Raw genomic sequence first — 14,585 nt, forward strand, 5'->3', positions numbered from 1 at the left:
CTGGACCTGGGCCATCTCTCTTCTGCCTCATCTAGTCCTTTTCTGTTTCTCTTCCTCCAATGATTCACATGGCTTGCCCCAGAAACTTTCAGAACTTGAGACCAATCTACATGGCTTACCACCATAACTTCCTAGAGTCAACTGGTTTCACCAGGGAGGAGTTGAGAACGTGGCTTCAGGCCCCTGGATTCCACGTAGTGAGTGAGTGAGTGAGTGAGTGAGTGAGGGAGGGAGGGAGGGAGGGAGGGAGGGAGGGGCAGAGCTCCCCTTTTCTACTCAGTAAAGAGTCCAGGGAGGTAAGCTCCAGGTGATGCAAAGAAGAAGAGAATCTCACCTTGAAGAAGGTCATGGTGGCCCCATCCTTGACAGCACCATATTCAATTTTGGTCTGCTTGGCCAGGTCGTCAGCAGAGTCGATGGGTGACTCCATGCGCTCCACAGTTAGAAAGGCAGCCAGGTTCGCCGTGTAGGAGGAGATGATGATGAGTGTGAAGAACCACCAGATGCCGCCGATGATACGGGTGGACAGAGCTTTAGGCATCAGTTCAGAGCCTGGGAGAAGGGAGGAGATGCCTTACAATGTGTAGACCATGACATTGCCTGGATACTCACATAGGCACTGAGACCATTTCTCCAGACTAGCAGATCAGCCCCATGAACTCTCAGTATCACTGGAAACTTGACTGAAAGACAAATTCTTTGATTCATCTCAAGAGTCAATAACTGGAGGTTGGGGGGGGGAGGGATGGGCAGTGTGAGCACTCAGCCCTTTAGTGAGTCTGATTCAGGCTGGTATTTAAAATTTACATTCTACACACACACACACACACACACACACACACACACACACTCGCATGCACACACACGCACACCATTTCATAGGTTCCTCAGACCCTCTGATGCCTATCGGTGGACCACAGTATAGGGGTCAGAATCTATGGGTTCTGAAAGAAAACCCTGTTCCTGGTTCTCTGAGTGATATGAGGCCAGACGATTCTCTCCTTCTGACTCTGCAAAGGATGAAGAATTGTCCTTCCTCTGCCCCAGCCTCACAGAACTGCTGCGATACTGCAATGGTATAATTTGAAGAGAGATGCATCAGAAATATGAGCAGTATACAAATATGAAATTGCTGTAAGGCACTTGGCAGGAGAAGAAAAATCAACATTTTGGAAGCTCTTTGCTGAATTATATCAGTCTTTCTTCCCGACCTTGTGTGCGGAGCACCATTCAGACGAACCCTTCTAACTGAAGTAATTAACTAGGCGGCTTTCAAGAGATTTAAATAGTGAGTGACTCCTGAACTTTCTGGAATATTTGGACCTGCAATCTGAAAGCGCCTGCTTTGATATGGATGATTTTTTTCTTTTCTCAAAGAAGCCACTCAAGGGAGAGTTTTTCAAATACCTACCTAGTCCCCCCACCCCTCCCTAATCAAAACCATGTGGGGAATGCAGTGGGGGCCTGGGTTTGAGTAGCAGCAGGCAGAGGCAGAGAAGTTATTACTGCAGTGAAGGGGCTTCCAGGTCTTTCTCAACTGTCACTGAACAAAGATGATGGGCAAAGAAGGAAGGTGAGGCTTCGGGAAGCTTGTTAATAGTGGGGACAGATGGTGGCACTTGCCATGAAAGCTGCTTGTCACTCCCCAGCTGCTGGAGCCCACCGATCAGGGGTGGGGCAGGTCTACTTCATCTTCTACAATACTCACAGCTCCACAGTGCTCACGGCCCAGTGGACGGCTGTGTGATGGACACTAAGGAGAATGCCCCCTCCCTCCCTCCCCCCTCCTTCCCTCTCCCTCCCTCCCTCCCTCCCCCTCCCTTCCCTCCCTTCCCTCTCCCTCCCTCCCTCCCTCCCTCCCTCCCTTCCCTCATTCATCTGGCATCTTCATCATGCCTTCTGAAGAGCAGGATTTATGCTGGGTCCTAAGGCTTCACATGGGAGTGTGAAGGACAACAAGGTCCTTGCAGTTAGAGTAGACACTGCATTTCTCATCAGGTCATCAGGCTTGGCAGCAAGCACCTTTACCCACTGAGTCATCTTGCTGCACCCTCCCCGCTTTTGAGACAGGGCCTTGCTTGTCTTGAACTCACAGTAATCTCCCAGTCACAGTCACCCAAATGCTGGAATCACAGATGCGAGCTACCACGCTTGGCTGTTGTCTAGACACTTAAGCATCTCCAGACATTCCAAAGAGCTGCACCCTTGCTCACAGTCAGTTCTCTTGGGGTCCTCTCTTCAGGACGGAAGACCATCTTCTTCCATGAACACTGTCTCCGATGTGCTCAGGCAGAAGCTCCAACCTCAGTCAACCTCACGTAGCCCTGACCCAACTATTTGGAGTTCTTAGTCTCCTCAGCCATGCACCCTCACAGCACCAGTCTGCAGCTCCTCCTGCCTCCCCTCTGCCTCTATGGTCCCATCCCCCTGCTTGCTTGGATCAGCTTTGTTTGGCCATGGAGAAGTCACCAGGGTCAATCCAGGAGGCAGCATGTTCTGCTCCATCCCAACAGCAGTAGCAGGTACTAGGAATGCCTCTCACATGCCACAGCTTGGGGTGGATGACCTGCTTCAGATCTGGAGCTGGCTCTGGGCCAGAGCAGTGGAGCAGGGTGTGAATCAGGTGTGAAGGCACATGCCAGGGCATCTTCAGCGTCTCCAACTTTCTGACAGCTTGGGGTCTGAGGCTGTCTCCCGAGGGCAGCTGACCAAAGGACACACTGGGGAGAAAAGCTACCTTCCTCGGATGAGAAGGCCCGGAGAGGACAGGCACGCACCTTGTTGCATCAGGGAGCCCATTCCAAACCAGAAGCTGTTGAGCAGCGTGAAGTTATTCTCCACCACCTCGGAGCCAGGGTTGCAGGGGTGGGCGTCATACCACTCGTAAGGGCTGAATCTGCAGGGTAGAGGGAAGCAGTGAGACCAGGCTCCAGGAGGCTGCCAGCTAGTAGGTAACAAGTACCAGCGTGGACTGACAACCACTCGAGTCCCTTTCCTTATTGTCTGGCTGGAGTGATAGGCAAGCGCCAGTTGGGACCAGGCTTCTTCCTGTCCTTTACTGCCAGTGCCCTTTCCTGGTTATAAAGTAATTCCAAAGCACCTTTTCAAATGAAAAGCGTGCATGCCCTTCTACCTCGGGAAACTGCAAGTCATTATCCATGTAAGAAAAACACTCATACAGGCGAATAAAGGGAAGTCCTCAAGGATGTTTATCAAAGTGTTGTTTGCAATAGCAAAAAACCTGAAAATAACCTAAATGTCCTTCAGTAGAGGGATGATTAAATACGCCATGCCACAGCCACACAGAAATATCACGCAGCTGTTAAAGAGAGCAGCATGCTTCTAGATGTCCCTAGACAGGGAAAGAGCGTCAACACAGACTATTGGATGCAAAATGATCAAGAATCAAAACAGTGCAATCACATTTCTATAGATTTCTTAAGACAGCCATACAGCTCTGTAGGTAAATGTGCATGTGAATGTATGCTAAGAGGTCTAGAAGTTTCCATCTGTGAGAAGATCAGTGCATGCCTCTGAGGAGAGGGGTAAGCAGGACAAAAGGAATTTCAGCCAAACCTGTTGCCTCACTTGTATTACATGGCTCTTTTTGAAAATGAGAAAATGCATTTAAATTTCTTGTATAATAAAAAAGTGAAAAAAGATATTATAAAATATTCAAATAGCATACAAGAATATGATGAGAAAGCACAAATGTCCCAGGATCCCACTCCAAGGGGAGAACAATGTGTGATTGCATTTCAGGTTTTTGTGTTTGATCATATGAACATATGTATGACAGGAAAATCTTGCTTAAAGCCCCCATTCCACCCCACCCCCTTCTAGGGGAGAGGGTTCCCAACCAGGGAAGGAAGCCTGGTTGCCTGGCTGAAGTTTCCCAACCAGGGAAGGAAGCCTGGTTGCCTGGCTGAAGTCTACCTGCAAATGAGTTAGTTTGAAGGTGCAGAGAGATGGGGGAGACTGAGAAGTTCCTGGATCGGAGCGGTTGTATGTGTGTGTATTGGGGACGGGATGAGGTAGGATGCAGGAAGCAAAGACAGACAGACTTTGTCTTTTTTTTTTAAACAAAAACATGTTTTCTTTAACTTTTTCATGGGAAGCCCTTTACGGTAACTTGTGTCATGCCTTTCCCAGCTCTCTTCTCAAAGTGGGAGTGTTACCTATCACCTAGTGCTCCCTGGGCTCAGATGAGGACAGTTCTGCTCTCAGGAAGCAGGATGCTCCTTTAGATGGAAATGCTAGCATTGCCAAAGGGATGGGCAACAAGGGAATAGAGGCTCTAGAATCCCCAAGGAAGAGGCTGAGGTTCAGGAGGGAGGGCTGATAGACATTTTGGGGGAGGGAATGTAAGAGAAAACCTTTGGAGAGTTGGGTGCCCAGAATGCTGTTGGCAGGCAGACAAACCTGACTTGTCTGGAGGGCTGGGCCTGGTGGGTGCTTGTGTTGTAGGTAGAATGAGAGTCCCTGCTTCAGGTCCAGAGTCCACCAGATCTAGGTGTACACAATGCCTTCCCACTAAGTCCACACAGATTGGAACCTGGTCCAGGTCCACCTTGGCTCCATTTTAGAAAAGCAATGGACTTCAGCAGGCAGAGGCCATAGGCCACTGGAGACTCAGAGCAGAGGGGAGAAGGGACTACCTAAGGCGGCACAGCCCTGGGAGGCTCACCTTGGGGGTTAAAAGAGAAACTATGAAAGAGCTAAAATCTCACAAAATCTATGGAACCTCAGCCTTCAGCTTCTACACTGAGACAAGCTTGTGGCACAGGGAGACTAGGACTGACCTAACAGGGAAGCAAAGGCTGTGACAGTTTGTACTGGGGACCAAGAGACCAAGATCCTCGGGGACCTCTCCTGGTTGGAGGGCTGAGAGCAGAAGAAAGATGAGTTCTGCGCAGTGCTCAGGGTTCAGTTATTTATTTATTTAATGATTTAAAGACCTGCATGGCATTTATTTGCTTATGGCATGTGTTTGGGCGTGTGTGCTACGGCACAAGTGTGGGGCCAGAGGATAACTTGCAGGAGTCAGATCTCTCCTTCTACTGTGTGACACTCTGGGATATAATTCAGATCTTCAGGTTTTGAGTCAAGAGCACCTTTACAGCTGAGCCAGCTCATCAGCCCTAGGTCCTGCTCTTAATGTAACACACAAACACAGACAGATAGACATACACACACAGAAATGTACACACAGACAAAGACACATAGACACAGACACACACACAGACAGACACACAGATACAGACACAGACACACAGACACACAGATACAGACACAGACACATAGACAGACAGACACACAGACACAGACACATAGAGACACTTTTTAACATAAAAATGCCATATCACCCCAGGATCCTGTCATAGAAATTTCTCTGTAGAAAGCTGTAATCCCTTTCTAGGTTGGCCCCTCAGAACCAGCCTGTGCCCTCCAACCACTCACATGTGTCATAACATACCTGTGTGGTGGTCACTGAAGCTGACCCAGTTCATGCTGTTGGGGGAAAGAAAAGGACCTGGGTGCATCTCTGTGGCCACCAACACAGAGGGTAGCTGGGCCCTCTGGGCTCTGCTGTAAAGGCATTTTGGGTTCCAAAGCATCACTATTGGTGAAACTTTAACAGAACAAGTTCCCAGAGAAAACGGCGTATTCTGATAAACATAGATGATTCCAGAAGGGGCCTTTTGATAATTAGATGTTCTTAACGACTGAGGTTTCCCCACCCAAAGAGATCCACAGCACTGGGCACCCGTTTTACAGTGTAGGAGGGGACTGGACCCTTGCGGTGCAGAAGACAAGAAGGAATGGATGAGGGCTGGCCAAGGGTGTCATGTGCAGGCCATTGTCCCTGCCTCTCTGCAGCCCCAAGCCTGCAGGTGCCCAGTGGCACCCCCTCCAGCCATCTGTGTGCACCCTAGTTTGCAGCTCCCTAACGCCCAATCCTGTGTTCAGTTTAAAAAAGGAAAGCTTTGTGACTTTGGGTGTTGATGTAACCTCTCTGAGCCTTTGTTTCTGCTTCTGTGATGTGGGGATATTTCTCCCCACCTTACAGGACTATCGTGAAGAGCAGACACAATGGCTGTGAGCTGTGCTGTTCGAGGGTTCCATGGGGTGACCAGTGCACTTAAATACCCTTTGTCAGCTCTGTGGCCCAGAATTTCATCCTTCTCCTTCCTCTACAGCTTCCTCATGGCATACTGGTCACAGTAGAAAACCCCACTTTTCCTAAGCATCTAAGACTAGCCTTGGTGTGCATGGGGGGGTGTTCCTCCTATCTTCCCATCCAGGAGGGAGAGGCTGAACATAAACCCAGCTGCCTGCAGCAGATGGATGGCCCGTATCTGAGGGGGGGGAAGAGACACACATCAAAAGACAGAACTAATGCTGGAAATGCTCCTGTCTCAGAGGGATGGGTGACTGAGGGGCCACTGGAGCTTCGAGAAAATTACGTTGAGAGCGCAAGAGAGCAGCTCAGCTTTCAAAGGCTTGTTAGACCATTAGTGACGAGAGGCGTGATGAAGGTCTCTCTGTGATGGCTCGCTGCCGGCTGGGCTGAGCAGGCAGGGCAGCTGCAGCATCAGGACCGGGCTCTGCAGCAAAGGCTTGGGAGGCTGGGTGATTTCGCCTCTCACATTTTTCCTTTGGTCTCTCTCTGTGTGGGAGGGGGCAGAGAGTGAAGGGCGCAGAGGGGAGCGGGGGCTTTCAAAGGAAGCTCTAGAGGAAAAAGGCGAAACACCAGGTCCTTGGATCTCAAATTGCCTCTCCAGAGAAGTTTCTCTTTGCACCATGTTAGGCTTTAGAGAAAAAAGGATCCAGAGCAGGGGCAAGGATGGGGCCTGGAGGGAGGGGCAGAGAGCCCAGCTGGGAGGGGCCAGGGAGCTTGAGGTGGGGGCCAAGCAGTGGCCAGAGAGGTATGAATCACAGACAAAAGCCTCAGTGAAATTAAGTTCACATCCTAGACGTGTCACTTATTGTTTGCATGGCCTCAGTGGGTCTTGGGTGTCTTTAAGGGAGGCTGTCAGGGAAAACGAAAAGGTGGCAAGGTGCAGAACAGAGTGCCTGGCAAACACTGGGTATTTGATAAACATGGCCTAATCTGCTTCCCTAGTGACACACTTCCAATAACCTCTAGCAAGGGTGTACTTCATGTGTTTCCAATGAACAACACAAGGGTGGGCTCAGTGCAAGCGTGGATTCTCAGCAGGAAGTGTACATGTGAATGACACAGTGCCTAAGCATGGATCCCAGGCATGCATGTTTGTGTGCCATGTTTCTGCATGTGGCATGTGCATAGTTGGTGGTGACCAGCTCTCCTGCTGTGTGGACGGCTTAGATACAATTTGTTTTAAGCCACTCATTAGGCTACGTGATGCACTTGGGTCTGGTCTGCCATCCCAGGTGTGCAGTTCTGAACAACGGTCAGGCTTCTCCCAGCCTGTTCTGGGCTCCAGCATGCAACGACCATCTCTGAGTCACAGACACAGACCAGAGGGAAGATTGGATGATTCAAGCCCAGGGAGCCATGGAGCATTCCCTGAAGGGACAATGGATCTGAGCCAGAGGGAGGACGAGAATGTTGGGTGCCTCAGTAACCCAAACCTTGGGCCTCTGGCCAAGGGGAGCTTGCCTAGTTTCCTATGCTTTCCAGCTTGGCCCAGAGCTTCCGCCAAGGCACAGCCTTACCTGGCGATGACGAAGAGGACACAGCTGACACCCAGGTAGGCGAGGAGCACGTACATCCAGATGTCCGGGGAAAGGGGGTTGAGGAAGGAGAAGACACTGGGGTTGGTGCCATTGGGTTTGCGATATAAGATGCTCACTCCAAGGGTCATAAAAGGCTTAGAGAAGTCGATGGCCTTCTCTCGGACATGGGTGATGGTTAAGGGGGCCACGGCCAGATCTGCTTTCTGTAACAAGACCACAGGCAGACAGACAATGAGCAAAACCTAGGTCTAGAGGTGATGGAGAACCCCCTCATGGACCACAGACTGAGGTGAGGTTAGTTGCTTCAGTCCAAGGTTACTTAACCACGCCTGTGTATGTCCAGTGTGTGTGTGTGTGTGTGTGTGTGTGTGTGTGTGTGTGTGTGTAAGTGTGGAGGCCAGAGGACAGACAAACTTAGTGTCATTTCTCAGTTGCAATTGACTTTGTTCTCTGATTGTGAACCTTAGACTTTAACAGCTGAGCCATCTCCCCAGTCCTGACCTTTTTTTCTAAGGCAAACTCTCTCACTGGCCTGTAACTCACCCAGTAGGCTAGGCTGCCTGGCAAGCAAACTCCAGGGATCTGCCTGTTTCTGCCTCCCCAGCGCTGGGATTATAAGTGTGTGCCACCACACCTGACTTTGTCCCCAAATGGGTTCTGGGAACAGAACACAGATCCTTGATTGAAACTTCCCTCCAGCCCATTTATTCACAGTTCAGTTTCAACACTGACTGACCCTCCTGGCTGGGACATGCCCAGGGTCTGGGAGAGACAAGATGTACAAACATTAATACAGGGTAACTTAAGCTTTCTTCCCTAAGAGCTGATGGCTTGAAGAAGAGGGCCATGACCAAAGCATAGAGAGAGTGGGTACCTATGAGGTCCCTTCTCAAGATGGTACTGTGTCAAATGAACTCAGATTCCCCCTATCAATCACTTCTTGACCAGTTTAGCCCACTCAGGATGGTCATTAGATCCTAAAACCAGCTCCAAACCCAGTTAGACAAAGGTAATACCCTCCTTGGGAATTGAGGAGATGGCTCAGTTAGTCAAATGTTTGCTGTGCAAAAATGAGGACCTGAGTTTGGACCCCCAACACTCATGTAAACAGGCCACAGAGCTTACTGGCCAGCTAGTCTAGCTAGTAGGTCAGCTCCAGGTTCAAAGAGAGATCCTGCCTTATAAATAAAGTGCAATATTATTGAAGAAGACAACTGATACTGATACACATCTGTGCACGTGCACACTTATACACATCCACTACATAGAACACACACAAAACAAACAAAACTCCTTAGAGGGTGTGGGTGGACAAGAAGCTGAATGAGAAAGTCCAAGCCTCACTAGCAGGGGTTAACACAGAGGCAGGAAAAGGAAGGCTAGAGATATGATATATTAATACAGGTCATTGCATCACAAATTTAATGAAGGGTGTTCTTAAATTTAGTCTGAGGGTTTCCTGATTAAAAATTTAAAAAGGCCTCCTCCTGCATCTTATCTGCAGTTTTCTTAATACAAGGCCCCATTAAACACTGCCCTGTTCCTGTGTCCATTTCTTCGCCTCCACACCCGGCCCACAGGGCCTTCTCTTTGTCTAATTCTTCCTATTTGTATTATTTCACACATGCTGTCTCTTTCAGATCCCTTCCTGGCAGTCTTGAATTCTCGATTCTCTTGAAGTCCACTCTTTCCCAAGGGAAGGTCTGCATTGCTCAGCGTGCATGGGGGCATGTCAGCAAGCATGCATCTGCTTATATACTCAATGGGCTCCTGCACGCTAGGGCTGCGGCTGATCCACTGTTCTTTCCTCGTCTCAAAGCCCTTCTTAGACTCTGAAATATTTAGTAGTGCTTCCCTGGAAAAGGCTGCCTCTTAGGCTCCTGTGGGTATTTGTGTCTCAATTATGAATCAAGTTATTACTTCCCTTCCATTCGCAGGCACAACTAAAAGGAAGCGGGATCCTAAAGGCCAGCACTGAAGACACTTTGCCAGGAAGGAGCATCCTTCTGAAAGACCCTGCCAAGGCAATGCCTCTAGGCAGCCACTTGCTGGATTGACCCATCTACCCCCAACCCATCCATTTATCCCTCTATCCATTCTTCCATCCACACACTACTCACTTATCCATTTATCTATCCATCTATATTCATTTATCCATATATCTACCAACCCAGATACCCATCAGTTGTCCACCTGTCCATCCATCCACCAGCCCACTGTATTTCCACCTACTCACTATTTTATGAGAGCCACCAGAAACTAGAGAGACAGAGTTGTCACTAACAGTCACAGTTTCTGCTCTCATGGTTCTTAAGGTGTAGTAGGGGACATGGGTATCAATCAAAGTGCTTATCATATCAGCACTAACTCAGACTACACTTATCTCAGAATAGGAACAAGTATGTCAATAGAAATCACATCAGGAGATAAGGCTAATATGTGTGAAATCCCAGTCTAGAGCCCTCTGTGAGTACCGCAGGCTTGGGGGAATTAGGAGATATTCTGATATTGGTATCCCCCGTGTTGCTCTTTCTAATGCCATCTCTTTTCCCAAACATAGATACTCAGGGGCCCAAGGCTTTGGTAAATTCCCAAATCCAGGAAAATGCCAGCAAGGTGGCCCATGGAGCACAAGGCACCTGCCACCGAGATTGATGATGACCTGTGTTGGATCCCTGGAACCTATATGGCAGAAGGAGAGAACCAAGTCCTACAAGTTATCCTCTAACCTCCAAACATGAGACATGACATGCAGACATGAGCATATACTCATGCATGCGGCAAACAAACAAACAAATGTGAAACAAATCAACCCCAGGGAGTACAGGGAGGTGAAACTATGGAAAAGCTCATTACACTGGAGCATCCTTTTATAAATTTTTGAGTGTACGAGTTAGAACTTGCCTAGCTTTTTAGGAACAGAAAGAGGAACAGGAGAGCTGCCTTAGCTTCTGGACCCTTCTCAGTTCAGGGTATGAACAAGTGGATGCGGGGGGGATGTTCAGGGACCTTAAAGACTGTCTAAGACACAGTTGATCAAGACATACTATGTTCAGACACTGGCCTAGCTGGTACAGTGAGTCCCTGCTTCAGGTATAGACATGATTCCTGGGTAGCACATGAGTCAACGTGAGCACCTTGAAGGTCTCCTTCAGTCCTGAAGGTCTAGAATCTTCTAAAATGATGGGGTGAGAAGGACCTAGTAGTGTTTGAGTCTAGATTCCTGCCTCCCCTAGTCCAGTCCTGTCAAAGGATGCTGCTTTGGGAGGCCGTGTTTTACTCCAAAGGTAGGATGCCTTGGTCTTTGGCTGATCTCTAGAATGGCCTCTGGGTTTGCAGTGGTTTCTTAGATAGGACCTCCAATTCAGTGGTGGAGGATCGTTCTTGGACTTTTGACAGCAAACCACACGAGATCAAGGTGTTTGTACACAATGCTTATTCTGCAAGAATGTCCCAGGGCTGGGGAGGAAGCCAGTCACAGGCCCCGGAGCAGTCTTTTGTAGGGTCTTCGGCATCTCTCTTCCTTTCTTTCTGCTTTCTGGATCTAATGGGATCGGGCAGCAGAGGCATCCATGGTACTCTTTGCCTATGGCAGCAAGGTAATTGGCCAATGTGAACTTCTCTGGGAGTTCAGATGAGTGCTCTCCCTTGGGCTTCAAGAAAGCTGGCATTCTCCACTTCATTTTTGGCTTAGGCAGAAAATACTATATTTCACTGTTGGTAACGATTTCCCTGAAAAAGGCATTATTTTGTCCAACTTCCCTTGAAAGATTGGAACAGATGTCAAGCCTTCGCGGTTTCGGTTCATTACTCAGAATGAAAGGCCCAGTCTTGGCGGCTCTTCCCACTCATGCATACTTCTTCCAGCGTGATTCATGAAATCACAGGCTGTCAGAGCTGGACGAGACACCTTCAGGAACATCTGCTCCAACCCCACATTTTATTACAGAGGGAAACTGAGGCTTGGAGAAGTTTGTTCTTTCTTCTCATGTTACAAAAATCATGATCTTGAACAAAACGAAACCAAACTTTGCCCTTTCCCCCATACCTTCACTGTCTGATAGGTGAGACTGTTCTTCTCCTGTCTTACTGAGTACCTTTCTGTACATCTTCTACATGTCTAGGCCACACAGGATGCCTTCTAAAGACATTGTTTTATCCCTAGAAGTAACCTTCCACTCACTAAGTTTTGTCAGGATGCACTCAATCCAGCCCTGCTACACCTCCACTCCACGAATGAAATCATTTGATCTTGTCTACTTGGTTTCAGCCCCAGATCCTACACAGATGACAAGAAATACTTACCCAACTCCAGCTTGGTATTCAAATCTCTTGACTTTAGCCTGGACACTGAACGTGTTCCTATAATAAAACCTGGGCCACTTCCCACCAGGCTAAGGATCGGCAAGATCTCATGATCTTAGTTCTGTCAACTTGTCACCAATCAGTCTTGCCTTAAGGACAAAAAGTCTTTGGAGACTAAGGTCTAGTTCCCCAGGGCCCCTGCTCACTCCTTGGGTTTGGTGTTCTGTTGGCACTCCCTGTTGGATTTTCCAGTATGGTCACCACTGGATTCCATTATTTCTATGCTCTCCCAGTGTGCCTGCCTGCCCAGATAGTCAACTGATATATTAAAATAGCCATCATTACAGGATGCTGCCTACAGGCCAAGAGTCGTCAAGTGCTTCGTGAATTCCTCCCTAGAGCCCCAGGAGGCAGCAGACATCACCACATTTTAGAAGAAGGATTTGGTGGCTATAGTAGGCAGGATGCTTGTTCAAACTGGTGGATGGCTGAGCCAGTTCTAGCGCTCGATTCACTGTGAATTTAAAACCCAACATTTTACCACACTGTCGTACAAGCCAAGTATAGGGGGGTGATGTGGCGGTGGCACATAGCCTTAATTATATTCCAACTCTGTGACTGTGAACTAATCTGGAATAAAGTCTTGCAGATAATATTCTTGCAAAACAAAGTCATCAAATTAAGATGGCATCATAATGGATTAGATGGCCCCCTCCCAACAATTGGTGCCCTTATAAGAGTAGACAGATATACACAGAGAAGAGTGTGACAATGACTTCAGAGAGGGGGAACAACCCAGACACAAGCCAAGGAGCACTAAGGGCTTCTGGCCACATCAGAACCTGGGAGGACAGAGCCCATTCACCTTCAGAGCCTCTGGAGGGGATCAACACTTCTGACACCTGATTTCTCATTTCTCTCCCACAGAGGATAAATTCCTGTGTGTTTTAAGGCACCTGGTAGGCTATCATTTGTTATATCAGCCCAAGAAAACTAATACACCTGTCACTTAGAGACTTTGTGGAGGACAGAGCTCCTTTAGCATCTGCTCTCAGCTCTGCTGTCTGTGTTCGCTGGGCCCTGTCCTGAGCCCCATGCTGCATTCTCAGACACCCAAATTTCACCTTGGCCTCTGACCACATCTGCCACTGTGGCCTCTGACCACATCTGTCATTGGGGCTTCACTGGGATTCCTTTTGTAGCACTTGATGGGGGTTTGGAGTCCTAAAGTCTTCCAGTCCCTGATAACCATGAAGGGACTTGAGTTGTCTGGAAGCTCTGTCTCTGCTCCCTACCTCCCATGTCTCTGGTATTGGGTGTTATGGCTTAGATATGAAGTACCCCCCCAAAAGCTTCATATGTTGAAGACTTACACCATTTGGTGGATCTAGTTACAGAGGTCCCCCATGTCTAGATAATGAGTGCCTTGAACTATGAACGGATCGATCCACTGGCAGATTCACACTTTAATAGTGTTACTAGAAGGAAAGTTCTGGAGGGAAGTGGGTCACTGGGGGTGTGCCTGTGAAGGGTGTCTTGTCTCTGCTTTCTTATTTAGCAGGAACTAGGAGGTGAACATCCACCTCTACTCCATGCTTTCATTGCCAAGATGTCCTGCCTCACCACAGACAAACAGCAATGGGGCAAGTTGCTGAAATGTCTGAAACCACGAGCCAATACTAATCCCCCACAAAAGTGTTTCTCTCAAACACTTGTCATGCAAGCATGAGGACCTGAGTTAGAAGCCTTAAAATTCACAGGAAGCCAGGCATGGCAGCACATGTCTACAATCCCTGTGCTCCTCCCGTGAGATTAGAAGGAGAGGCAGGAGAATCCTGGGAAGTTCATAGTCAGCCTAGTGTATTCAGCAGTGAACAAGAGACTGACTGTCTCAAACAAAGTGGAAGGTGGGACCAGCAGCCAAGGTTGTCTTCTGACCTCCACATGCACGCTGTTAGCTTGAGAGTACCAGTGCTCATGCGTGCACGCGCGCACACACACACACACACACACACACACTTTTAAAGAAGTGTGTTTCTTTGTTTATCACAGTGATGAAAAACTTGATTCACACAGGGCATCCTCAGAATTCAGCTTCTGCTCTTTCTCCTAAGTGCTGTTTTTCTAACCAGATGCCTTCTTTCTCTCCAGGCTGAGGAAACAAGGGTCCTCTGGAAGGGCACAGGTAGCAACCTGACAAAACATCTTCTGAGCCCCCACATGTCCAAACAGACCCGGACAGCTGCCAGATCAGCCATGATCTACCTGTCCACCTCCAGAACCGACAGCAGCCTTGATGACTGGCGGAGCACAATGATGTGTGTACCTTTCCCAGACCTGAGGATGGTACCCTGACTGCTTCCCTGCAGACTCCACCCTGTGCCAGTGTCTAGCAGGAAGAATGGCGGGTCCAGCCTGCCTCACAGCCACTAGAGCCTGGGATAGATGACCCATCTTCTGTCACTTTGACACTTCTCTCCAAACTCCACAAGCCCTGGTAGTGCTATCAACCCAGTCAGGGTGGGAACTGGCCTAGCAGAGCCCCAAGGGATGGAGCT

The 14,585-nt window shown here is 48.7% G+C and overlaps 1 protein-coding gene across 3 annotated transcripts in view; it reads right to left on the minus strand.

Annotated features, from left to right (window-relative positions):
* The window catches only part of Grik3 (glutamate ionotropic receptor kainate type subunit 3), a 218,565-nt gene that overhangs the window by 19,576 nt on the left and 184,404 nt on the right, over positions 1 to 14,585 (minus strand). For all 3 annotated transcript variants that reach the window (XM_005084371.4, XM_040756664.1, XM_040756665.1), the window contains 3 exons: positions 7,702 to 7,925; positions 2,778 to 2,896; positions 335 to 552 (listed from right to left, as the gene is read on the minus strand). In XM_005084371.4, the coding sequence (XP_005084428.3) occupies positions 335 to 552; positions 2,778 to 2,896; positions 7,702 to 7,925 (561 nt within the window). The remainder of the gene's footprint in view (positions 1 to 334; positions 553 to 2,777; positions 2,897 to 7,701; positions 7,926 to 14,585) is intronic.

The sequence above is a fragment of the Mesocricetus auratus genome, unplaced genomic scaffold, assembly GCF_017639785.1.
Source record: "Mesocricetus auratus isolate SY011 unplaced genomic scaffold, BCM_Maur_2.0 Super-Scaffold_100014, whole genome shotgun sequence".
Taxonomy (NCBI): Eukaryota; Metazoa; Chordata; class Mammalia; order Rodentia; family Cricetidae; genus Mesocricetus; species Mesocricetus auratus.